Here is a 27,238-nt window from a genome sequence, read left to right as displayed (position 1 = left end):
CACGTTGTTTTGATTTCCCTCCTGCCATGCATGGAGATATTGGTTCTTGTAGCGCGACCTGGGATCCTGCCGTACCTCTCTTCACGTTTGCTCCTGAAATTGTCAGATGCTCGGGAAACTACTCTTATTATGAGTCAGTTGCCTCTGTACTTGGCATAGCACGCGTGGGCACAGAGAGGTCTGTTTTTCATTTCCACGTCTAATTTAAAGAGGGGGTAAAAAGTGTAAACACTTTTATGATGTCTCGCCATCCTTAAAATTCTGAAATTACTTTGGTCTTTGTTGGTCAGCAAATAAACTAATTTTCACTTGAAGAAACATCATTTTTAATGGCTTTCATTCTGGCCTGGCCTCATCCCACAGTCCAATTAGTGAGGTAACTATCGCCAGCGAGGAGACGGTGGGAGTCGTAGATCAGAAATTGTTTATCAGGCTAGCAGGCATCGATTTATTCAAGTTATCCGACACAGCTGATCATATTTTATTTTCCCAAATCTTCCTCTCAAATCGATTTTTCAGAAAGTTTTTAATACAGGCTTATTCACCTAGCTAATCCATTTATCTTCAGTTCCACCTGTAAAGTCAAGAAAATCTCTACAGGGATCTGTAAAAAGAAAGGCATTCTCTCTGCACCCCTCTCTTCCCTCCCCCTACACACAAAAGTGCACACGCTGCACGCTCAGGTCCCACACTCTCCCAAGTGCAGCTAATTATCCGTGAGACTCTCAAAACTTCTCATCTTCCTGGGCCTCCATTTCTTCTGCAAAATTGGAGATTTGTACCACTTTGTCTTTAAAGTCCTTTCTAACTTGAGATCTTGTAGAATCACAGTTTAGAGCTGGGGAGGGATGAGGGAGCTCAGTCTCCACAATTCAGTTTTAGAAGAGAAGGCTCTTCCACCAGCAGTTGGACAGGTCCCAGCTAATAGCAGCAATGATGGGGGGACAAGGACTGAGACTGCATTCTTGACTACACCTCCCTTCCCTGCAGCCCGAGGTTAGTTTTCTCTGTCCCAAGAGCAGAGAGATTTTAAGGCATCAAAGGCCTTTCTCTGGGGTACCCCAGCAAGTGGCCATGCTGGAAGGTGTCTTCCTATTGTTGCTGGAGCAATGGGTTGGGTAGACAGACCCTGAAGGAGTCTTCAAATGTCTTGAAAAATAATATAAATCGGCCAGGCAGGGCAGCGGCTCATGCCTGTAATCTCAGCACTTTGGAGAGACGAAGGCAGGAGGATCACTTGAGGCCAGGAGTTCAAGACCAGCCTGGGCAACATAGACCCTATCTCTATAAATAAATTTATAAAAATTAGCCAGGCACAGTGGTATACACCTACTACAGTAGGTTCTAGCTACTCAGGAGGCTGAGATGGGAGGATTGCTTAGCCCAGGAGGCCAAGGCTGCAGTGAGCCATGATCATCCCACTGCACTCTAACCTAGATGACAGAGCGAGATCCTGTCTCAAAAAAAAAAAAAAAAAAAAAAGAAAACGATAATCCACGAATGATGCAGACGGTTGCATGTGCTCTCATGAAGGGTGTGGATGTCATAGAATCTGAAGCGTGAGTCCAGCTCTTCTGGGCTCCTAGAGTTGTAGGTGTGCTGGGAACCGTATCAGGCACTGACAAAACGCGTATGGTGCAGCAGCAGTGCGAGGTTAACTTAGGTCTGCATCTCAGAGGGAGGCACCTGTTCCTAGAGTCCTCACCCCTCTAAGTCCCAGTTGCAAACTTAAATGAATTGTTGGCCCAGCTGAATTATGCAGAAATGGTTCATGATCCCTCAGCTCATGGTTCTCTGGAGCCAAAATGTGTGTCTTGTTTCATGATCTTATTTCATTTTTATTTAATTTTTTAGAGACAGGTTTTCTCTCTTTTACCCAGGCTGGAGTGTGGTGGCATGATCATGTCTCACTGAAGCCTTGACCTCCTGGGCTCAAGCGATTCTTCCCACTTCAGCCTCCCGAGTGACCGCGGCTGCAGAAACACTCAGCTAATTTTTAGAGGTTTTTTTTTCTGTTTTTGTTTTTGTTTTTTGTTTTTTTTAGAGACAGGGTCTCACTATGTTGCCCACGCTGGTCTCAAACTCCTGGGCTCAAGTAGTCCTCCCACCTCAACCTACCAAAGTGCTGGGATTACAGGCGTGAGCCACCGTGCCTGTCCTCATGATCTTATTTCAGATGAGGCTGCTCTTTTGGCATGTCTCCGCCTTTTCCTCCACTATTGGATGTGCTTCCTGGGTGGATAGTTTGCAGAAGAGAAGAGACAAGCAGAGGTATTTGCTGTAATCAAAGACTCTTCACATTGTCCCCAGGGCTGTCAAACTAAACCCAGTGTCACCAGGCGCTTATTCTGCAGACTGTTTTTGTGCTGAAACCCATCTTTCTCCAATTCCTTTTTCACAGTGTGCAGTCAGATGCCCCGTGTGTGAGCAGAGCTAAGAGCTGTGACCCATGCAAGCAGAGGCATGCATAGCAGTTGGAGGCCTCCCCAGGTCCCACAAAGGCTTTGCCAATGCGCCACAATATTCCCATTAACTCCCTGCAATATGGGCTCTGAGATGCCCCGCTCCTATCAGGTACAGGTGGTAGAACTGCACAGAAACGGCCATCAATGCACAGAAGGCCACAGCTGGTGGACACACCTTCTTATTCCTGAGTGGGCTGTTTTCTCATTGTTATAAGCTGTGTTTTAAATACTTACCCTGGCACTTTGCCCATAGGTTTGCAAAGTGCTAAATAATAATAAAATGTGGTCCTTCTCCTGAATCAATGAGACAGGTCATGGGTGCCTATGGGCCATGCCAAGAGGATCATGGGGGAGAGTATTTTTCATAATCAAAGAAACACCTCTTGCTGGGTATGGTGGTTCACGCCTGTAATCCCAACACTTTGGGAGGCCGAGGCAGGTGGATCATTTGAGGTCAGGGGTTTGAGACCAGCCTGGCCAACATGGCAAAACCCCATCTCCACTAAAAATACAAAAATTAGCCGGGCGTCTTGGCGCACACCTGTAATCCCAGCTACTTGGGAGGCTGAGGCAGGAGAATCACTTGAGCCCAGGAGGCAGAGGTTGCAGTGAGCCAAGATTGCGCCATTGCACTCCAGCCTGGGTGACAGAGCCAGATTCTGTCTCAAAAAAAAACCTTGGTACAATCATGTCCTGACAGCCTCTGATGTGGCCCGTCTACACTTTGATACAGACTGGGGAAACCTCCTAATCACAGTGTGGCTCTTCCTGGGGTCAGCAGATTCCTCAGGAGTGAGGACTGCACAGTGGATGCTCATCTTCATACAGGAAGAAGAAGAACAATGAGGCTTATCCGCAGCTGTAGAGGAGGCAGTCATTTCCAGCTTTCCAGTCAACAAATACTTACAGGGCCCTATTGGTCTGTTAGGGCCACAGTAACAAAGCACCACTCACTGGGCGGCTCACGCAACAGAAACTTATTTTCTCACAGTTCTGGAGGCTGAAAGTCCAAGATCAAGGTACTGGCAGGGTTGGTTTCCTCCCCTAAGACCTCTGTCCCTGGCTTGCAGATGGCCACTCTCTCGCTGTCTCTTCCTGTGGTCCTCGTTCTTTGAGTGCAGGTCCCTTGTGCCTCTTTGTGTGTCTAAATTTCCTCTTGGGTTTTGATATGGCTTGGCTGTGTCCCCACCCAAATCCTAACTTGAATTGTATCTCCCAGAATCCCCACAGGTTGTGGGAGGGACCCCGGGGAGGTAATTGAATCATGGAGATGTTTTGTTTGTTTGTTTGAGATGGAGTCTCACTCTGTCACCCAGACTGGAGTGCGGTGGCGCGATCTCGGCTCACTGCAAGCTCTGCCTCCTGGGTTCACGCCATTCTCCTGCTTCAGCCTCCAGAATAGCTGGGACTACAGGCACCCGTCACCACGCCCGACTAATTTTTTTTTGTATTTTTAGTAGAGATGGGGTTTCACCGTGTTAGCCAGGATGGTCTTGATCTCCTGACCTCGTGATCCACCTACCTCGGCCTCCCAAAGTGCTGGGATTACAGGCGTGAACCACCTCGCCCGGCCATGGAGATGGTTTTTACTGTGCTATTCTCGTGGTAGTGAATAAGTTTCACGAGTTATGATGGGTTTATCAGGGGTTTCTGCTTTTGCTTCCTCCTCATTTTTCTCTTGCCGCCACCATGTAAGAAGTGCCTGTCACCTCCCACCATGATTCTGAGGTCTTCCCAGCCATGTGGAACTGCGTAAGGCCAACTAAACCTCTTTTTGTTCCCAGTTTCAGGTATGTCTTTATCAGCAGTGTGAAAACAGACTAATACAGTAAATTGGCATCAGTAGAGTGGGGCACTGCTGAAAAGACACCCGAAAATGTGGAAGCAACTTTGGAACTGGGTAATAGGCAGAGACTGGAACAGTCTGAAGGGCTCAGAAGAAGACAGGAAAATGTGGGAAAGTTTGGAACCTCCTAGAGACTTGTTGAATGGCTTTAACAAAAATGTTGATAGTGATATGAACAATAAGGTCCAGGCTGAGGTGGTTTCAGATGGAGATGAAAAACTTGTTGGGAACTGAAGTGAAGGTGACTTTTGTTGTGTTTTAGCAAAGAGACTGGCAGCATTTTTCCCCTGCCCTAGAAATTTGTGGAATTCTGAACTTGAGAGAGATGATTTAGGGTATCTGGTGGAAGAAATTTCTAAACAGAAAAGCATTCAAGAGGTGACTTGGGTACTGTTAAAAGCATTCTATTTTAAAAGGGTAATAGAGCATAAAAGTTTGGAAAATCTGCAGCCTTACTATGCAATAAGAAAGAAAACCCCATTTCTGTGGAGAAATTCAAGCCAGCTTCAGAAATTTGCGTAAGTAGCAAGAAGCCTAATGTTAATCTCCAAGTCCACAGTGAAAATGTCTCCAGACCATGTCAGAGAACTTCTAGACATCCCCTCCCATCACAGGCCTGGAGGCCCAGGAGGAAAAAGTGGTTTAGTGGGCTGGGCCCAGGGTCCCCATGCTGTGTGCAGCCTAGGGACTTGGTGCCCTGTGTCCCAGCTGTTCCAGCCATGGCTGAAAGGAGCCAAGGTACAGCTCAGGCTGTGGCTTCAGAGGGTGGAAACCCCAAGCCTTGGCAGCTTCAACATAGTGTTGAGCCTGCGAGTGCCCAGAAGTCAGGAATTGAGGTTTGGGAACCTGCACTTAGATTTCAGATGTATGGAAACGCCTGGATGCCCAGGCAAAAGCTTGCTACAGAGAAGAACCTCTGCTTAGTGGAGAACCTCTGCTAGGGTAGTGTGGAAAGGAAATGCAGGGTCAGAGCCCCCCCCCCCCCCGCCCACAGAGTCCCTAATGGGGCACTGCCTAGTGGAACTGTGAGAAGAGGGTCACCATCCTCCAGACCCCAGAATGATAGATCCATCAACAGCTTGCACTGTGTGCCTGGAAAAGCCACAGACAATGCCAGCCCATGAAAGCAGCCAGGAGGGTGGCTGTACCCTGCAAAGCCACAGGGGCAGACCTGCCCAAGGCCATAGGAACCCACCTCTTGCAAAGCACGACCTGGATGTGAGACCTGGAGACAAAGGAGATCATTTTGGAGCTTTAAAATTTGACTGTCCTGCTGGATTTCGGACTTGCGTGGGCCCTGTAACCACTTTGTTTTGGCCAATTTCTCCCATTTAGAACACCTGTACTTACCTAATACCTGTACCCCCACTGTATCTAGGAAGTAACTAGCTTGCTTTTGATTTTACAGGCTCATAGGCGAGAGCGACTTGCCTTGTCTCAGATGAGACTTTGGACTGTGGACTTTTGGGTTAATGCTGAAATGAGTTAAGACTTTGGGGGACTGTTGGAAAGGCAGGATTGGTTTTGAAATGTGAGGACATGAAATTTGGAAGGGGCAGAATGATATAGTTTGGCTGTGTCCCCACCAAAATCTCAACTTGAAATGTATCTCCCAGAATTCCCACAGGTTGTGGGAGGGACCCAGGGGGAGGTAACGGAATCACGGGGACTGGTCTTTCCCATGCTGTTCTTGTGATAGTGAATAAGTTTCATGAGATCTGATGGGTTTATCAGGGTTTCTGCTTTTGCTTCCTCCTCATTTTTATTTTGCTGCTGCCATGTAAGAAGTGCCTTTCACTTCCCACTATGATTCTGAGGCCTTCCCAGCCATATGGAACTGTAAGTCCAATTAAACCTCTTTTTGTTCCCAGTTTCAGATATGTCTTTATCAGCAGTGTGAAAATGGACTAATATAGGTTTTTTTTATTTTGTTTTGGGAGGTTTTTTTTGTTTTGTTTTTTGTTTTTTTAAGACAGAGTCTTGCTCTGTCACCGAGGCTGGAGGGCAAGTGGCACAACAGAGGTCACTGCAGCCTCAACCTCTGTGGGCTCAGGTGATCCTCCCACCTCAACTGGGACTACGAGCATGAAGGCATAAGCCACCAGTCCTGACTACATTTTTATTATTTTGTAGAGTCTCACTATGTTGCCCAGGCTGGTCTCGAACTCCTGGCCTCAAGTGATCCTCCCATCTCGGCCTCCCAAAGTGCTGAGATTACAGGAGTGAGCCACCGTGCCTGGCCCCCTCATAGGCTTTTAGTCCGTGTGAGATGGGGAACCTCCAGAGGGGTCTGAGCAGAAAGTGACCTGTCCTGACCCGGGTCCAGCATGGTCACTCTGCTGGCCAAGCTGAGGGCAGATGAGAAGGATGGAGGGGAGGCAGAGCCCAGCAAGGAGTCTGGCACCCTCACCCAGGCCAAGGGGCATAGGGCACGGTGTTCAAACCAGGGTAGTAACAGTGGAGGTGTAGGAACGATTTAGGGGTTGCCTGTTTTGTGGGGTAAACTTTGCTCCCCCCACTGCCCTCCCTCCATGCGTGACCTTGCCCTTTGCTGGAGAGCGATATTTCTGGTCCGGAAGCAATAGCAGCACACCCTCTAATCGGCTCACGTTTCTAGAAGGACTGCCTCCGACACAGGTGGCTGTGGCTGTTCCAGAAGGGAAGATAAGCAGAGGCTTAACGGGGTCAGCTACCATGCCCCATGCCATGTGACTTAAGGTAGAGGCACCCCAGGAAGCACTGGGGTCCATTATGAGGATGTGGACAGGTGGTGGTTGGGGGCTGAGGGAGCTCTCCCACACTCTCTTTGGCCCCCGAGGGCTCACCGCCTGGCTTCATCTGTTTTCCTGCCTAAATCCACTAATACCGACAGCCCAGTGCAACCCAATGAGGTTCTATTTGGCCAGTGACTACATAAATATTTGTCCTGAGAAGCTGGGTCACACGAGCCTTGGGTGATGGCCTGGCTCCTCAGTGACTTGTATCACTAGAAATGTTGCACCTCCCCCAGTGGCACCTCCACCCCTGATTTCCGCCTAAACACACCTTACTCAGAGATGCTGTGTCCTCATTTACACACTTCATCCTTAATCGCATAGGCAAATTTGGGGCTGGCCTTCAACCTAGGCCATGTTACCACGCTCCTACATGGTGTAAGCGTGGAGCCTCAGGGAGGGGTGTAGTGATCCCCGCTTCTCACTCACAGCTCCCAGCCTCTCCCCAGTCCCTTCACCATCCCCTCATTTCCTCGGACCATCTGTGATGGAGGAGAGAATTCGTCATTATGCTCTGGGCCAGTACTGGAAACTCCACCATTATTGATTGATCTCTTCAATGTAGGGCTTGAAGCCCTAATGCATGTGGAAGGCTTAAACTCATTAGTCATTTATATTTAGGGAGTGGTTTGCTTTTGATGTGGAGGGAGAGACGTAGTTGTAGATGGGGAGATTCTGGGGGCTAAAGGCATGCATTTCCTCAGGTGGGGCAGCCCTGCGGAATGACTTCTTACAGGAGCTTTAGGGCGTCTTATGTGGAAGGCTCAGTAAAAATGTTTTCCTTGAATTCACCCCTCATGTCCATGTACTCAAACCTTTGGTGGAGATGCTACCCTGCTTGAGACTATTCAACCCTTTGGTTAAGGAAAATATAAAACTTTTAGGAATACCAATGTAGACTCAGGATTTTTTTCTTTTAAGGGAATGAGTTTGTTTAAAATCTCTATGAGCAACTTGAGAAGATAATTTCGGCTTGGCTACTTGCATTCTTCCTACTGCCCACCAGAGGGCACTCAAGCACCCGCCAGCCGGAGTTCCCTAAACCGTGAGTTCCTCAACCGCACCCAGCACCTTCCCAGGCTGGAGCTGAGTTAGAATAGGGGAAGGTTGACCAGCTAAGTGTCTCCTGAAAGGGGACATCTAGAAGCTGCTGCCTGTGACTGAGAAAAATACAAATTTTCTCAGTCATGCGAGCCCAGTAGGATGTACAGCCACCGTTTCTCTGCGGTCACGTTTGCTGTGTTACGTTCCCAGAGAAAACTGTGTGCCTGGCTTTAATATTCTTTCCAGTAGTCTTTATTTCCTCTTGGGCACATTAAGGAATGTTTCGTACCCTGTCACATCGGGGGGGGGGGGGAAGGACGTTCTGCAGAGCGAGTTTAGGGCATACCAGTTATCAGGGACCCCAGGCCTGACTTGGCCTGAGGTCGGATGCGGCAATACCCGAGTGCGGAGTGTGTAATCACCCAAGCGGGGGCTTCCCTCACTAAAGTTCAGCAGCAGGGCAACCGCAGTTCGCCACCTCGTGTCTCCTGCACCGCATCCGGCGTATTTTAAAACTGGATTCCACTTGGCTAGCATGAAGTAGGCAGCAAGGGCCATGAGCATAAAAATCTTGGTTATGGACTTCGACATTCATAATAACAAAGTTATTGCCAGGAATTCCGTCTTAAAATTAAGTGGGAAGTAGGAAGGACCCTAATACCCTCCCGGAAGCCTCGTTATTTACTGACTATTGTACAGTTCCAGATGTTCAGGTAACTTTTCTTAGCAGAGTACATTTCTGTTTTTAATCGTTGGTTCATGCAGAACCATTAGGATGCAATTCTTACTAAATCAGTGGCTTCAGCAAGGCACCATGACTCACACCTGTAATCCCAGCACTTTGGGAGGCCAGTATGGGAAGATGGCTTGAGGCCTGGAGTTTGAAACCAACCTGGGCAACATGGCAAGACCCTCATCTCTACAAAAAAAAAAAAAAAAAAAAAAAAAAAAACTTAGCTGGGTGAGGTGGTGGTACACACCGGTGGTCCCAGCTACTCAGAAGGCTGAGGCAAGAGGATCGCTTGAACCCAGGAGTTTGACATTGCAGTGAGCTCTGACCGCAACACTGCACTCTATCGTGGGAGACAAAGGGAAACCCTGTAGACAGCTCCAGGAGCCACAGTAAGCTTCTCACACATGAAGCACTCCTACCAAAACTGATGAATCCAATCAAGCCTTCACACCTGACAGTTAATGAGAAATACAAGGATAGAGGATCAAGTTAAATATCACAAGAAAACAGCCAGCCAAATCCAAAATGCAGAATACTCTGATCTGTTGATCTGTTCAAATTGTCAATATTATTGGGGGGGAAAACGTGAGAGGGCTGTTCTAGAATAGAGATTAAAGAGATATAACCAAATGCAATGACTGAATCTTGATTGAATCCTGGTTTAGAGAAAGAAACTGTCTTATTCTGTTTAGACTGCTAGAACAAAATACCATAAACTGGGCAGCTTATAAACAGCAGAAATCTATTTCTCATAGTCCTGGAGGCTGGGAAGTCTGAGAGCAAGGTGCTGGCAGGTTAGGAGTCTGGTGAGTTCTTGCTTCTTCAGAGATAGCATCCTCTCACCGTGTCCTCATGTGGTGGAAGAAGGAAGGTCGCTCTCTGGGGTCCCTTTTATAAGGGCACAAATCCCATGTATGAGGGTTCCACCCTCATGACTCAGTCATCTCCAAAAGGCTTCACCTCCAAATACTATTACATTAGTTATTAGGTTTTCAACATATAAATTTTGAAGAGACAGACATTCAGTCCTTAACTATAGAAGTATTTTTCTTGATGTGTGACAATTAGGGCAATTTTAATAGGTCTGAAGGCCAGGTGCGGTGGTTCATGCCTGTAATCCCAGCACTTTGGGAGGCAAAAGTTGGCAGATTTTGAGACCAGCCTGGCCAACATGGTGCATCCCCGTCTCTACAAAAAAAAAAAAAAAGCCCGGTGTGGTGGTATGCACCTGTAGTCCCTGTTACTCAGGAGGCTAAGGTGGGAGGATTGCTTGACCCTAGTATGCTGAGGTTGCAGTGAGCCATGATTGTGCCACTGCACTCCAGCAAGGGCAACAGAACAAGATTTTGTCTCAAAAAAAAAAAAAAAAAAAAAAAAACCAAAAAGAAAAGCATACAAAAGTCTAGGAATGTGAATTTTCTTAGGGGTGACTGGCACTGTAGTTCCATAAGGGAGTATCCTTGCTCTGAAGAGAAGCACCCTGTGAAGCACTAAGGAGTGAAGGGCATGATGACGGCAACTTATTTTTAAATGACTCAGGAGGAAAAATAGGAAGATGAAATATGGCAAAACATTAACATTGCTGAATGCAGATGGTGAGCGTAAGGGAGTTTGTTGTCCTCTACTTTTCGGTATGACTGAGCATTTTTATAGTAAAATATTGGAATAAATGATGGTCACAGTGTCATTTGCTTTGGGTGGGTAACTCAAGATCACTGAGCTTCCCTATCTTTCACGGAATCACCATTTACCTATTGCAAGAAAGAAGAGGTGTCTGTGCCTGGAATAGTCCCCTTCCCTGAATGAGTATTGCTTTCTCTCTCTTTGGTTTTCTGAGTGTGCCACTCTAGATAAAACTAACTCAAGCCTTTATCATCATTCCAAATGCTTTGAAACCACAGAGTGAGGTGGTTTCCCAATCAAAGAGAACATTGCTTTTATGACTGTGGGTACAGTCATCAGCATGCTGAGGGAGTGGGGGTTATTTGTGGTGTCAGGCCATGTTCAAAATGCTGTTTGATTATAAAAGGAAATCAGTTCTCTTCAGCCCTGAATGAGCAGCAGTATCATATATTGGTTGCTTTTCCTTAAGACATAAATATTCACAGTGGTCCATCAGCTACTCTGATTTCATTTTGAAATTTTGTAGTCTCTCTGTAAAATTCATTCTTCCACCCACCCACCCACTTACTCAGGGATGGGAGCTATGGGTAATGGGGCAGGGAGGAAAATATGATGCAACCAAAACCTGGAAGCACGTTTGTGACGTTCTTACAAGCAAGAACTATGTCGCTCGATGAGGATATGGAAAGAAAAAAAGCCACATCATCCGTCTATAGCAGTATTTCTAAACCTTCAATGATTCTTAAAAATGTGTGATTTCTGTCATGTCTGAGGATCATTATTAACTACAGGACAATTATCTGATAGCCTCCCTTAAATCCATTTACTTAAAAAAAAAAAACACTAAATGCCTACTTTGGTCTCATCCTAAACATTATTACCCATAAAGTCGTGGCTTTAATGTGCTAATTATATTTTTTCTAAGACATTAATATGCATAGCTAGATCCTCTCATATTTTGAACAGTAGACGTAATCAGTCGCATGTATACAGGAATCTACTTTTCAGAAAAGGACTTGGGGGCAAATGGATTGAGCTAAAAACACTGGCTTATATGTGTGCCTGTGTATGAAACATATGCATTTTAACTAACCTTCGTCATTTTATCCTTTCTTTCTGTGAAGGGCTTTAGTAGTAAGCCAGTGATTTAAACACTTTGTACAATTACTTTTCCAGAGTCCGAAAGATGTATGATTCAGGGAATATTTTGCTGATTAGAACATAAGCAGAAGTCCCGAATACTCAGATCACATATCTATTAAGTCCAGATGCAAAGAGAACCTTTTGATGCAAATATATCAAATATGCTTCAAAAATTTAGAATAGTAAATGTAATGTGAAGCGACTGAAGACGTTTTATAGGTAAGGTTTTGGGTCCATTGAGATTTTTCTCAGCACTTTATGTTTTAGTCTTAAAGAAATGGTACCTTGAGGCCACCTCCTCATTTCCTTTTGAATAAATCATCCTGATTTTCATAATGAGTTGCTTTCTTGGTGCAGAGCTGTGGGCGTGCAGGTTGGTGTTTCAAATGTACTTTAGTTGCTTCTGTCCTTCATTTGGCAAATATTTATTGCGTGCCTACAACATCTAGCTTTTGGGTGCCAGGGAGACAATAGAAAGTGAAAAAATGGTTCCTCCCCGGGAGCTTACAGTGTGGGAAACAGACACTAATCATCTCCCAAATCAACAGCAAATTGCCCCCAAGGAAGTGGTGTTAGAGCTGAGATCTGTGTAGGGGAGACAAGAGGATGGACCAGGCAAAGGGAACGTTCACTGCAAAGGCCCCTTTTGTGGTAGGGAGATGTGGGAGCATCTCCCTTCCGAGGAACTGGAAGATGCCAGAGCGGCTGGAGTCTGTGGCCACCGGGGCTGGACCACAGCCATGGGTAGGAGTTTTGTCTTTGCCCATTGGGGAACCACTGAAGGGCTTAAATTCCTCAACAAAATGGAGGTTCCATCAGTAATGAAAAAGGCAGAAGTGGGTATCGGGTACACAGGCAACAGTGCTTACAGAAGCACCCCAAACATACCTACCCAAAACAGAACCCAGATTTTCCCATTTCCCACTGTTCCAAACCTGCGTGTGGTTCACTGTTTCTCACCTCAGTGAATGGCCTCACCATCCATCCTGTAGCTCATGCTAAAAATCTAGGTGTCAGCCATATCTGCCTTTTCATCCCCCATACCTAGTCCATGGCCAAGCTCTGTCCATCCCACCTGTATGAGTCCATCAGTGTTGCTATAAAGGAATACCTGAGGCTGGGTCATTTATTTTTAAAAAGAGGTTTATTTGGCTCATTGCCCACTTCCTTGAGGCAATTAGCCATTGATTTGGGAGATGACTTGACTGGCATCTATCTCCCATAGCTCGATGAGGAGGAACAATGTCTGTTTTGTTCTCCATTGCCTCCCCAGCATTCAAAGCCTAGATGTCATAAGTATGCAATACACATATGTCAAATGAAAGACAGAAGCAGCTAAGTACATTAGTATAAGAAGCATGGCACCAGCATCTTCTGGTGAGGACCTCAGGAAGCTTCCACTCATGGCAGAGGAGAGGCCAGCAGGAATCATTTGGCAAGAGAGAAAGGAAGGGGTCGGGGGAGGAGAAGGTGACAGGTTCTTTTAACAATCAGTTCTCTCGGGAACTAATAGAACTCACTACTGCCAGGACAGCACCAAGCCTTTCATGAAGGATCAGCCCCCATGACCCAAATACTCCCACAGGCCTCACTCAACATCGGGGGTCACATTTCAACATGAGGCTTGGAAGGGTCAAACCATATGTAAACGATATCATCCTATGTTAAACATCTCTGGGACTCCTTCAATTCTCCATCTCTACCTTCAAATTCATGCGATTGGCTGTTGCCTGAACTACTGCCATGTTTCTCAACTGCTCCGTGACCCTCTCAATTGCCTCTACAATCTGTTTTCCACACAAAGTGATGTTTTCAAAATACAAATCTGATCATGGATCTCCTCTGCCTCAAGTCCAGGTAGAGATCTAGGGAAAATCTCAAGATCGGCCCAAGCCGATCATGGCGGACTCACTCCACTTGCCGTTGACTGGTTTCGTTGTGGCCAGAGACTTATTTCTGGCCATTGAAACCTGCGGGCATTTCTTCTGCGGAGCTTCTGGGAAAAGTATTCATGTATTTCAAAAGGGACCACTGGAAGAAAGGGATACTTTTAATTTTGTGAGATCCTGGGTGTGCTTGGAGTGCTACAGCCATCTTGCTACCAGCCTGAAAGTACAATTCCAGGGACTGCAAGGAAAGCAGAGCCTGAAGACCAGGGCACCACCTCTGGAGACAAGCCTCCCATGCGAGAGAAATCCCCTTGCTAAGTAAGCCGGTTTGAGTTGACTTTTCTGCCATGTGCAGTCTGATGCTAGTGTGTGTCTGAGGCATCCGGTGCCAAGTGGGCAGTTGACGACATGCACTGGAAGCTCAGTGGATAGATGTGAGCTGGAGAAATACCTATGTGGGTCCTCGGTGAAAACTGAAGGTTGGGGAAAGGATGAAAGCAGAAAAAAAGCTTTGAAGAGGATAATGAGCTTCAAAGAAGATTGGGAGGAAATGGGCCACAGAGGTGCCAAACACCACCTGTGGCCTAAAAAAGGATTTCCTGCTCGCCTGCCTTTCTGTATTAAGACTCGTATTAAAAGGCATTGTAACATTCCTAAATGTGTCCTAAGTGGACAAAAGGAAGTGGCTAAGAAGTGTTTTCAGTTGGGGGAGGAAGCTGGGTTTCAGAACCGACCCCTGGGATTAACATCAGGAGAATCTGGCTTCCTGCCCTTCAATAAGTCACTTACCCGGATCTCGGAGGCAACCAAAAATGGACCAAACAACCCAGCCAGAGAATGTGTCTTCTCTTATGAGTGTAAGACACTGAGGCGGTGTCACAGACAGGTCAGTGCCTCTGGTGTCTAGAGAAGGGGCAGCGGCTTGCGGGGAGAGGGCTGTCGCCCAAGTGTGGAAGTGGAGTGCCGAGATTGGAGGGACTAACCACGGGTAGGTACCGTTGGTAAGAAGAGGCCTGGAAAGCCGCTGGCAGCGATCACAGAATCAGGCCAGAGAGAGACCTCTATGGGAAAGGAGACAGGAGATCCAAGTGAAAGCATGTGAGTTAAAAAAAACAAAAAACTGAAAAAAAAAAAAAAAAAAAAGAATGACCAGGAACTACGTTGCCATAGGAGAGCTTCTCCAACTTTAGTGTGCGCCAGAATCAGCAAGGGAACCGTGACAAATGTGGATTCCTGGTCCTCAGCCTCCCCCCTCCCCCCAGCCCCTGGCCCCCACTCGGATGCTGCAGGCTGGGGCGACAAGCACAGGTTTACAAGGCTCCTCCGGTTGCTGCAGTGCCCGGCGCCGACTTACAGCTGAGCTCCCTTCAGCTCCTGCACTGATCGAGCGAACGGGCGTTTCTTGGCCCTACGCCAAGCGTCCTTCTGACCCCAGCAACCCTGTGGGCCCAACGTGGCGGCCTCGGGCCTCGCAGCGCCGCCCAAAGCAGTAGGACCCTGCGCTGGGAGCCACGGAGTAGTCTCGCGGCCCGGCCCTCCCACAAAGCTTGGGTCAGGGACGCCTTCCTACACCCCAAACCCTGTGCATGGCGATTGCGCTGTGGCCTGAGCGTACAAACCTCTGGGCGGGTCTCCATCGTGACTGGCAGACGCCCTGGCCAATTGTGACCCGGTGCTTGTTTGTCTCTGCCCATCCCTCCCCGGGCGGGGGCCGATACTTCCATGACTGACAGGCCATCCCAGGCGCTATTACGTAAGGGGAGGGTAAAGTGCAGCCCCACCCAAACTGGGGTGATTTGATTTGCAGGACGGAGCGTGGTTTTTCCAACGCCCCCGGAAGAACGTCCTTGACGGGCAGGTGTGAGAGCCAGTTGGCGCCGGGAGGCAAGGCGGAAGCCTCGGGCCCCAGGAGCGTGCACCACGGGGCGGAGCCCGGTGCGGAGGGCTGGGCAGGGTGGGGCGGGGCGGGGATCAAGCAGGGGCAGGGCTGGCGCTGCGGCCGGAGATGCTGTCGGGCCGCGACGGCGCTCGGCAGCCAGGAGCTCTGCATTGAAGGCACGGGGGGAGGCGCACTGCCAGGCAGGCTGGTAGGTACGCGAGGACTGAGGTGTCGGTAAATCTGGCCGCCAGCCTCCACATGCCCGGCATTTGTCCATCCTGGGCACTCGCGACTCGGCGGCGACGGCGGCCGCAGTGGGACACGGAGGCGGGGCCGGGCACCTGTGCGCGTTTGCAGGCACCTGCTGCGTTGGCCGCCTCGCAGCCCGGGACCGCTGCTGGGGACTGCGGCTCAAGCTGGGCCGGCCCGGCCCGCGGGAGAGAGGCAGGCCCAGCTGGCTCGCCCCAGCCCGTGCCCGCCCTCCCCGGCCAGGTCCCGATCCCGAGCTCTGGTTAAGGGGGCGTCGCCGGGCCCCAGAGCCCCCAACTGGAGGGTCCTGCGGCTCCCGGGCCAGCCTCGAGCTAACTGCGAGGCCAGGACAGGGCCCCCGCCTTGCATCACCTCGAGACAGGTTTGTCCGGATTCCCTGAGTGCTCAGAGACGGGTTTCCGCCCGCGGTGAGGGTGCCGGTCCGAGGCCGCCGCAGGTCCCTGCTGTCCCCAGCAAGCCTGGCCCGGGCCGTTTTCATCTTTTTTTGGCCGCTGCTCTGTCTCCTCTTAACGTGTAATTTCTTAAGTCCGATTCGGGGTGATGTGAGTGCGCTGTGGCATGAAGAGTAACAGCAGCACTCATGTTTTAGCCTAGTTTTAGCTCTGCCATGCACTATTATTCGCGCAGGCTGAAGACCCAGACTTCTCAGCTGGGTGATGCAAAGGAATGCAGCCGTGGCTGAACAGGCAGAAATTCTAAAATTGTTTCCCAATGACAAGGATGTAACCTATGTCGTGCTTCCATCTATGTCATTCTTCTCAGAACATGTATGCTGTGCTTGTCCTAGACTAGACCCTGAAAAGTGTACTACACTGTCTCGTGATTATGTTGCTGCTGGAAACATCGGATTAAAAGATCCATGGCAAAGTTAAGCAGCAGAAGACAATATCTCCTGCTTAATGATAGGCAGAACTGGGGACAAAATTTATTGGATTCTTAAAGGAGAATTCTTAAAGAGAATCCTAACGCGTTTGACCTGAAAGAGACTTTACAGGTTTGCACCAACCCATTAAATGTATGTGGTGGAGTGCACCACTGTGTCCCAAGGGATAGGGTCCCGTGTTAGGTGTGTCCTAGAGGACACTGGGGTGCTGCACATTACTACTAGATCTGAAAATCAGTGTCTTCATTTGAGCCAAACGGGAACATTCCCCCGCACATTATTGATATCCCAAGTGTATTCACTGTGTCATACTCACCTTTAAAGGCAGATTTGCGGAGAGCTGTTTTTACTTATTGGATATTATCCATGCTAGTAGAAGAACCAGGATCTTCATTCCTCTGATTTAATTACTGGGTGGCATTTTCTCTTGGAAAAGAAAACAGCAATAATAGGCACTGGCAAGGTATGGATGACCTGGGTTGAGTACGTCCCTGGATGTCACAAGCTCGTCAGAAAAGACAAATTATTGCTGACTGGGGACAGTTAGTACATAGTTTGCTCATGACCTGCTGAAGAAATTAGGAAAACGTTGCTTAGTTTTGACCCTTTTCACCTTCAGCCTTTTGACTGGTGCAAGTAGGAATTCAGAGAAGGAGCTCTGCTTTAAAGGTGACAGAGCCTGGGGGAAAATCACCAGGGCAAAGAAGTTGCTGTTCTTACAGCTGGGCTTGGTTGCTTTTCCTTTGCTTCTTTGTATTTTTAGTAAATGACCCACTGACTTTATGAGCTTTGATACATGCTTTCTTATCCACGACTTGAAGCTTCGGCTGGAAGATCTGTACTTGTGAAACGTCTCTCTTGCCGTCGCTCTTGCGTGCCTCATGTTGTATTTGTCTGGATTGCTTGGCAGTTCCTTAAGTACATGATCCTGCAGTTTCTGTATGTTTCGAAGTTGTAGAAGGCAGTTTATTGGGGGATGGTACTGACAGGACTCAGGTAACTTCTTCTGTCGTCTTAGTGACATACGTGTGCTCTGCCTTCCCTGTTTTCTCTTATTTCTTTGACTAATATTTGCTGGAGGAATCATTTTGTACTCAAGTGAGTTGGGGCAGCTCTTAAATCAGCCTCCTTGTATCTTTATTGTTTGTTCCCATAACCCTGGGAACAGTGATACAACTTTTGTGTATGTGGGTACAGTGCATTCTGAATCTGGCTTTCCTGTTAGTTAAATGCCGAGATGTGCTAGTAGCAACTGTTGTCCGTATCTTCTGAACTTCTGGCACCAAGGCTCATCTGTGTCACTGAGTAATCTGAATCCTGGCCAAGGGACCTGGTGCACAGATTCTTATAGACATCTAAAAGTGTGAAAGAAATTAGAACCAGAAAAGGAAGTGGGTATAGAAGGAAACTATTTCTGAAGATGCCTGAAGACCCTTTCCTAGGTTTTTACAACCCTTTGTTATATAACATATTGTATATCCAGGGTATCATAATTAGTTATTCATTATTTCAGAAGTCTTAACAGTTGGCTGGGCGTGGTGGCTCACGCCTGTAATCCCAGCACTTTGGGAGGCTGAGGTGGGTGGATCACTTGAGGTAAGGAATTCAAGACCAGCCTGGCTAACATGGTGAAACCCTGTCTCTACTAAAAATACAAAACTTAGCTGGGCATAGTGGCAGGCACCTGTAATCCCAGCTACTCAGGAGGCTGAGGCAGGAGAATCACTTGAACTCAGGAGTTGGAGGTTGCAGTGAGCTACGATCACACCACTGCACTCCAGCCTGGGCAACACAGCGAGACTCCATCTAAAAAAAAAAACAAAAAAACTCTTAATTGTTGGTGTTGGCTTGTTTCTATGTTTCCCCATCTTGTTTTAAGGTAAAGTGAATGCTGAAGACAGAAGATTTGGATGACACGCCACTGAATTTCTTTGTTTGGAATACACGTTATGAACCCTTTCTGGAGCATGTCTACAAGCTCTGTACGCAAAGTAGGTATAGTGATAAATTCAGTAAGGAAACCCATTTGCTTCTGTGTCTGAAAACAGGATCAGAATGAAGGCTAAAATAATCTGTCACGGTCACCTGTAATCTTGACAAAATTACCTAATTTTTCTAGTTAAGGTCTTACACTCTTGAGAAGTAATTATTTTGTTGGTTAAAGTGTGTTTCTGAGACTGGGATTGCATCGCAAATAGAAATCGTTCTGGTCATCACAATTCTAAGATGATTGAGGTTATATTTACACATGATGAAATTTGTGACATATTGTAGTTTTCTACTACAAGGTTCTACAGTTAGAACAGCTGTGGGAAAGGCTAGTCTGATATCATTAAGTCAGACTTGACGGGCACTAATTTAATTTTTCTAAATAAAATGATTTTTTAAAAAATATTTTTTCATTTTAGGAAAGATTAAAATAGGCAAATAAGAAAATAAAAACCGGTTGGGTGCCGTGGCTCACGCCTGTAATCCCCAGCACTTTGGGAGGCTGAGGCGGGCAGATCACGAGGTCAGGAGATTGAGACCATCCTGCCTAACACGGTGAAGCCCAGTCTCTACTAAAAATACAAAAAAATTAACCAGGTGTGGTGGTGGGCGCCTGTAGTCCCAGCTACTTGGGAGGCTGAGGCAGGAGAATGGCGTCAACTTGGGAGGCAGAACTTGCAGTGAGCTGAGATCGCGCCACTGCACTCCAGCCTGGGCGACAGAGTGAGACTCCATCTCAAAAAAAAAAAAAAAGGAAAAACCATAATCCCACCTTTAGGAGAACAACCACCACTATTACTTTTTTTCTATGTACACGACATACATCTCTTCCTTCCTTGTACGTAGTAATGAGGTACAAGTGCAGTTTTGCTACATTGGCATATTGTATTGTGCTGAAGTCAGGGCCTTTAGATGCACCCATCACTAGAGCAATGCATATGATATACATGTTTTTATATAGCTAATTAAACAGCCTTTGGTTGTACTTGTGCCAAGGAAGTACCTATGAGATGGTAGTTGAGTCTCTGACTCATGTCGACCTAGTCTTTGATGAAGGATGACGGTTTATGCTGGTGATATTTGAAATGTCAAAACACCCAGTAGGGACAAATCAAAATCAGACCCAAGTAAGTGAGAGAATAGCTTCACTCTTTGTTTCTAACCCAAGTGCTAACAGGCAGTGACTAATTTCATCCACACTATTTTGAGCTGCTTAGCACCTAACCTTCTGTAGCATCTAAGTGCTGGGGGACTTTTCTAGCCTTGTACAGTTGTCTAATTGCTTAGAAACCCCTTGCCCTCTTTTTGGGGCCACTAGGAAAAACCATTTCTTTGTGTGTTTCAGTTAATCCTGTACACACTGATTGTATCATCCTTATAGGATGAGTTTCCCTATATGAAAGAGTTTCTCTAATGCTTTGGTCTTGCTTCAGCTTTGTCTTCTCTTTATATGACCTGCCTGCCCAAAGGACTTTCTAGTCATTTTGGTCATGGTGTTAGAATGTGCTTGTAAAGGAGCAATTCCAGCATTTAGGCCATGGAGCTAATAATGTACTCTTGTGATTTAAGAATCATCCTAACAGATATTCTTACAACTTCATCTTGTATAGCGATCTGAAGGTGAAGAGAAGACATTAACAGGGGACGTGAAAACCAGTCCTCCACGAACTGCACCAAAGAAACAGCTGCCTTCTATTCCCAAAAATGCTTTGCCCATAACTAAGCCTACGTCTCCTGCCCCAGCAGCACAGTCAACAAATGGCACGCATGCGTCCTATGGACCCTTCTACCTGGAATACTCTCTTCTTGCAGAATTGTAAGTTCTTAACAAACTATTTGGTTAAATTAGGAACGATCCTTTAAAGTGAAGAATGAAATGTATTCTGATGGACGCAGTAAAGGGCAGACATTTAATCTCAAAGCTCAAACCTGTCCCTTTCCAGTATCAGACTGAATAAATATAAAACTATAGGCTATTGCTAGTGATAAAATCTTTTTTAACCAAGACCTAGGTAGAGTTATAAAAGTAGCCTCTCTTAAAGATTCTTTAGAGCTCGGGTGAATACGATTTAAAGGCAGAGGATACTTTAATTTCCATGTCTGTGTTGGAGAGTAAAAAAAGGAAGAAACTAAGGTTTATTAAGAACCTACAGTAGATTGGCCGGGCACGGTGGCTCATGCCTATAATCCCAGCACTTTGGGAGGCTGAGGCAGGTGGATCACGAGGTCAGGAGTTCAAGACCAGCTTGGCCAAGATGGTGAAACTCCGTCTCTACTAAAAATAGAAAAATTAGCCAGGTGTGGTGGCGGGCACCTGTTAATCCCAGCTACTCAGGAAGCTGAGGCAGAGAATCGCTTGAAGTCGGGAGGTGGAGGTTGCAGTGAGCCAAGATTTCACTGCAGTCCAGCCTGGGCGACAAAGCGAGACTCCATCTCAAAAAAAAGAACCTACAGTAGATTAGGAGCTTAATAAATGCGGTCTTGGTTTATGTGAAGTGAGGAACCTGCCTCCTGGAGAGATTTTTCTGGAGAGCAGGACAGTGGGAGAGTGGCCGTCTCTGCCTTCTTGGTCAGGCGTATCTGGAAGGTGGTGCTGCATTTGGTTGTCGCCTTGTAGTCAGCCTCCTGACAGATGGAGGACAAGGCCTAGCAGGGAGGGACCAGGAAACCAGACCTTAGGGATCAACAGTTGGAGGAACTGGAGAATTTTTCTTGGAGAAGAGAAAGTTTAAGCATGTATTAAAGTTGTCTTAATATATTTGAAGGTCTGTCACAAGGAAGGATCTGACTTATTCTATATGACTCCCAAAGGCAGGACTTGGCAATTCTAGGGAAGAGACAAAGATGTGGGCTCCATGTAAGGAAGACGCTGACTGGTCACCGAGGTCTGCAACTGGGCTGCAGTTGCGCCTGGTTGTGGAGTGCAAGAAGCCAAGCAGGGTGCAGAGTGCTGGCAGCGACCCTGTAGTGCCTGGCACACACGGGCGCTCCAGCACTGCACAGACGCAGATGGCATTTCATTCGAGAATTTGTTAAAAGGATAGAAAGTGTGGATAATTCTTAATTTCCATAATTTAAAAATTCCTTTGTATACAGTTATTTTAAAAGCATCCTTCAGTCAGGCACAGTGGCTTATGCCTGTAATCCCAGCTACTTGGGAGACTGACGCAGGAGGATCACTGGAGCCCAGGAGTTCAAGACCAGCCTGGGCAACAGAGTGACCACCCTGTCTCTAAAAAACAATTAAAAATTTCCCAGCTGTGGACCTATAGTCCCAGCTACTCAGGAGGCTGAGGTGGGAGAATCACTTGAGCTCTGGAATGTGAGACAAGCATAGGCCATATAGTGAGACCTCATCTTTTTTTCTTTTTGAAATGGAATCTCACTGTGTCACCCAGGCTGGGGTGCAGTGGCAGAACCTCAGCTTACTGTAGCCTCCGCCTCCTGGGCGCAAGTGATTCTCCTGCTTCAGCCTCTGGAGTAGCTGGGACTACAGGTGCACGCCACCACACCCCGCTAATTTTTGTATTTTTAGTATAGACTGGGTTTCACCATGTTGGCCAGGTTGGTCCCAAACTCCTGACCTTAAATGATCTGCCTGTCTCGGCCTCCCAAAGGGCTGAGATTACAGGTGTGAGCCACCACACTCAGCCTATGAGACCTCATCTTTTTTTTTTTTTTTTTTTTTAATTAATTTATTATTATTATACTTTAAGTTGTAGGGTACATGTGCATAACGTGCAGGTTTGTTACATATGTATACTTGTGCCATGTTGGTGTGCTGCACTTTTTTTTTTTTTTAAACCAAAAAAAATTTTTTAAAAAAAGGCATCTTTGTCCCTTCCCTCAGTGTATTAATGTTGTAATGGTCAGAGGGTCTGAGGCCCCAGTGTAATTGGCTGGGTGTGATTTGGTAGTAATGGCCCCTTTGGCTCTATAATGGAGGCCTTGTGTTTGAGGCTGGGCAGCGAGTTGGACAGGCCTCTATTGTGGTGATTAAATCTGTATTAGAACACAGAACTGCCTTTTCTGGCAAACTTCACTGTAGTAGAGACATCTGCCAGCCATGTTGCTATTGACATGCTAAATTTTAGCAACTTAAAAATGAACTAGATAATAAAAATGATTAAAAATAAGTGAATGGAAAGTAGGTAATAAAGATGATAAACTTAAGGCCTGATAAACTAGTTCTTCATAAAATCCAGGATTGGCAGGTTAGTGACCAGAATGGCTGTGGGTGGGTAACTGGGTCCTGGAAGAACCAGTGTAGGTTTTGTGTCAGTGCACTTGTTGTTTCTTGTTTTCAGCACCTAGTTTCCCGTTTTCTGGCAAGGCCCACGGAGTTCAGGTGTCTGCATCAGGGGGTCCGTTTTAGAGCAGGGCGTGTGAGAGCCACACAAGGATGCCTGCCCTCCCCAGGCAGCACTGCGAGTCTGAACATTGCCCTCTGCTGTGGGATCTTGTGATTAAAATGTAAAATGACAACTTTGTGACCCAATTCCAAGAAATCTTAATTTATCTAACATTGTATTTTAAAAGTTTTTGAATGATCATCCACAGTCACAAAAGCATAATTTTACAGATACTCTCATTGACCTCAACTGTACATAACTTACCTCGGGTTGCATTATTTGGAATTACCTATAGGCTGGTTTCCAAGATGATGTTTTGGAAGAGCGGATTTCTGGGAGGAAACTTGATTCTTCATTTTTCCCTGTTTGGCTTTAGTTCTTACTGTGGGGCCCCTGCTGGCCTGCTTGTTTCTCTGTGAGCTGCTGCTATGAAGCTGGTAGTGGGCAGCGGTCAGGGCCAGGGCTCTGATCGTGTCAGGTGAGAGATTGTGAGAACTTGGCTTGCAGGGTTTGGGCATCAGCTGCCCCTTGAGGGGCCATTCATTGTCTCTAAGTGAATGTGGGGTGGTTTCATCTTCATGTGTCATTTGTATCCACACAAATTAATTACTCTGCTTTTGTTGTAGTACCTTGGTTGTGAAGCAGAAGCTACCAGGCGTCTATGTGCAGCCATCTTATCGCTCTGCATTAAGTAAGATGAGGATTCATTCTTAATTTATGGGCACATTTAGTTCCTCCCACACAAATTTAGGCCTTAACTCTTTTATTTTTTCCTACAGTGTGGTTTGGAGTAATATTCATACGGCATGGACTTTACCAAGATGGCGTATTTAAGTTTACAGTTTACATCCCTGATAACTATCCAGATGGTGACTGTCCGGTAAGTTGGAGACACAGTCTGGCTTCATTTGTGGATCAGCGAGAAGGGCTAAAAGGGCTTACAGCTTTCCTAGTTCTTTTCCTGACCTGGTACCTTTATGATATATCTACCCAGTAGTTGTCCAGGGGGACTTCTGTGCTTTGCGGCAGCTTCCGGCATGCCATCAGAGCTTTGTTTCTCTGCTCAGGGTCTGCAAGGGAGGCTGGCTGCCTGCCATCCTGTAGCACTCACCAGGTGAATGGTGGCCCTCAGGCTGTAGTGGAGAGGGAGTTTTCCCCGCTTCATCTCAAAATTTAGTTTTTCAGGAAAATGGTAAAAGTAGTTAAGTATCCCTCTTGAGGCAGCTCTTTAGCTTTAAATAACGTGACTGCCTTGTCCTGAAGCTCTTTTTATCACGATTCCTATGGGTCTCGTAAGTGCCACTGCTTCCATTAAAGGACACGTCTCTTTTTATTTAAATACAGCGCTTGGTGTTCGATATTCCCGTTTTTCACCCGCTAGTTGATCCCACCTCAGGTGAGCTGGATGTGAAGAGAGCATTTGCAAAATGGAGGTAAGTAAGTAAAGGGTTTGTTTTAGGGTTTGTTTTAGTGACATAATACTGCAAAAGGACGCCTCAGTAATCATGCCATGTTTCCCTTTAGGCGGAACCATAATCATATTTGGCAGGTATTAATGTATGCAAGGAGAGTTTTCTACAAGATTGATACAGCAAGCCCCCTGAACCCAGAGGCTGCAGTACTGTATGTAACTTTTGCTTTGTTATTTAAAATAAATTTGAAGATGCAGCTAAGTAGATTAAGTAACTTTTTGACTTAAACTTTTAACACAGGTATGAAAAAGATATTCAGCTTTTTAAAAGTAAAGTTGTTGACAGTGTTAAGGTGTGCACTGCTCGTTTGTTTGACCAACCTAAAATAGAAGACCCCTATGCAATTAGGTAAGTGGTGCATCTCCCAAATGAATTGTCTGCTGTCCTTTCCAATACACTGCTTCCTTTCTCCAGGTGGTCTCCGAATAGGGATTTAAAAAGGCACATGCATAAGCTGTTAGCCTACAACCTTTATAACTTGGTGCCAACTCGAATTCTGATGCCTCTGAGGCTCTTAAACAAAAACCTTTATATCTGACAGGCTGTGCTGACAGCACATTCTCTGGTGACTTTGGTTTCCCAGGGATCTTATGACGTATTTATTCATTCACATGTCAGGACTCTTTTCAGCTTGCAGTTTTAGCTGGAGCCCCTCTTAAACTGCCACACCCTCATTGACATTCAGATGTGGTAAAAGGAGGGAAACTGAATAGCGTGAGAATGGTGGGTTCCTGAAGCACTATGACATTTGATTTAAGGAACAGTGTCTGGAGGAGTATTGGGAATGGACGAATTGGTGATTTTGCTCTTTGGCAACATTGGTACTGCTTGGGAAGGCAGTGGAGTATAGCTGTTAAGAGCTTGGACTCATGGCGAGGCGTGGTGGCTTATGCCAGTAATCCCAGCACTTTAGGAAGTCAAGGTGGGTGGATCACGAGGTCAGGAGTTTAAGACCAGCCTGACCAAATGGCCAAACCCCATCTCTACTAAAAATACAAAAATTGGTCGGGCACAGTGGCTCACACTTGTAATCCCAGCACTTTAGGAGGCCAAGGTGGGGGGGATCACCTGAGGTCGGGAGTTTGAGATCAGCCTGACCAACATGGAGAAACCCCGTCTCTATTAAAAATACAAAATTAGCTGGGTGTGGTGGCGCATGCCTGTAATCCCAGCTACTTTGGAAGGCTGAGGCAGGAGAATCGCTTGAACTTGGGAGGCAGAGGTTGCAGTGAGCCAAGATCTTGCCGTTGCACTCCAGCCTGGGCAAGAAGAGTGAAACTCCATCTCAAAGTAAAAAAAAAAAAAATAGCCAGGCATGGTGACTCGCACCTGTAGTCCCAGTGAGGCTGAAGCAGGAGAAGGGCTTGAATCTAGGAGGCGGAGGTTGCAGTGAGCGGAGATCACACCACTGCATTCCAGCCTGGGTGACAGAACTAGACTCAGTCTCAAAAAAAAGAGCATGGACTCAGCAGATGGACTACTTCGCTTTTGTACTTTTTAGCTCTGGTAATCCAGAGCAATTAATTTTGCTTTGCTTTCTTAATCTTTAAATAATAGTACTCAGGGGTTGGTGTGAGGCTTAAATGAGATCATTCATGTATGAAGGATAGTTATGTGAGAAAATTAATTAGATAATGTCTAAAACATACTTGTCGAAAACAAAAAAAAGCACCCTTCTTTATTAAGTTAGGGGAATTGGCTTGAAACTTAATTACTGCAAAATGAATGTTATAGAAATTTAGTGAGCCAACAAACAGTTTTTAAATACTTTTCTCTTCCTTAAGCTTTTCTCCATGGAATCCTTCTGTACATGATGAAGCCAGAGAAAAGATGCTGACTCAGAAAGTAAGTGGATAACTACTTATGAAATGGCCAACTCGTTGTTTCTTTTCTAAATGTCTTCATTTGGAGACTGCTCATTACATACAAGTAACTTTTTTGGGAAACAAGTTTGTACAGTGCTGAAGTCTCCTCATCAGTAGTTTTTTTTAATATCTGTTTTGATTGTGCCTAGAAGAAGCCTGAAGAACAGCACAATAAAAGTGTTCATGTTGCTGGCCTGTCATGGGTAAAGCCTGGCTCAGTACAGCCTTTCAGTAAAGAAGAGAAAACAGTGGCGACTTAAGAGATGGTGAATCTGGTGCACCATGCACTTTCCTGCTGGACTCTGGCCTAGTTCAAGCTGACCAATGGCAGAGGACTGCCTGAAGAGTAAAACTGTGTGAACAATGACTGACTGCCAGTGTTTTCCATGTATGCATAGGTTCTAACAGCAGGGTTTGGAAACCTGTCTCTAAGTAATGCATTACTTCTGTCAGAAGTGTCTTAGGGTGGTTATCTAGTTCAGTACTCCAAATTATTGGGGACCTTGAGGCTTAAGTATTTTTCTGAATATAATGCTAAAGGTAAGTTGCATTCATTTAAACTAATAGAGCAGACAGAATTCAGCACTACTTAATAGTTTTTAAATCAGTGGTTTCAGTTGTATATATGTTAGGAAATGGAGAGGTATAGAGAGAGCAGGTTCCATAGCTCAGCACTTTTAAGTGGAAGATCATTTGAATCTCAGTCTTCAGCCTGCACTGATTTGTAGCCTGCACTGTCTTACTGATTTACAAACTGAAATCACTGAGAAATGTCTTTAGTTGGGGGAGAGAAACCAGAACACTTGTTCCTAGTGTTGTGTTGTTTTTTTAAGCAAATTACTTACTGTATTTTTATGGCAGGAGGGAGAAAAAGTGTTAAAACGGTTTCTAATGAAGTCCGGTATTTAAATGATGAATGACTAATGTGTTTAGTAGAGACAAAATAAACCAATAAATGATTGTTCTTTGCCATTTATGCAGGAAACTACCCTTTTCTCAATATAACCAAAC

The 27,238-nt window shown here is 46.2% G+C and overlaps 1 protein-coding gene across 6 annotated transcripts; it reads left to right on the top strand.

The window, feature by feature from the left end:
- The first annotated feature begins 15,497 nt into the window (after window positions 1-15,497).
- AKTIP (AKT interacting protein) lies at window positions 15,498-27,203 on the top strand. Of its 6 annotated transcripts, none has more exons than XM_007993289.3 (10): window positions 15,498-15,604; window positions 18,429-18,540; window positions 20,149-20,354; window positions 23,517-23,581; window positions 23,670-23,770; window positions 24,235-24,323; window positions 24,415-24,513; window positions 24,603-24,710; window positions 26,147-26,207; window positions 26,380-27,203. In XM_007993289.3, exons 2-10 carry the CDS (start codon window positions 18,499-18,501, stop codon window positions 26,485-26,487), a joined length of 879 nt encoding a protein of 292 aa, XP_007991480.1. In that variant the 5' UTR covers window positions 15,498-15,604; window positions 18,429-18,498; the 3' UTR covers window positions 26,488-27,203. The 6 variants fall into 6 exon arrangements, with proteins under 6 accessions (XP_007991480.1, XP_007991472.1, XP_007991484.1 ...); XM_007993281.3 differs by having other exon boundaries at window positions 26,377-27,203; XM_007993293.3 differs by having other exon boundaries at window positions 15,504-15,608.
- The last annotated feature ends 35 nt before the right edge of the window (window positions 27,204-27,238 follow it).

The sequence above is a fragment of the Chlorocebus sabaeus genome, chromosome 5 (genome assembly GCF_047675955.1).
Source record: "Chlorocebus sabaeus isolate Y175 chromosome 5, mChlSab1.0.hap1, whole genome shotgun sequence".
NCBI classification, from domain to species: Eukaryota; Metazoa; Chordata; class Mammalia; order Primates; family Cercopithecidae; genus Chlorocebus; species Chlorocebus sabaeus.
This window is presented reverse-complemented; position numbering and strand designations above follow the sequence as displayed.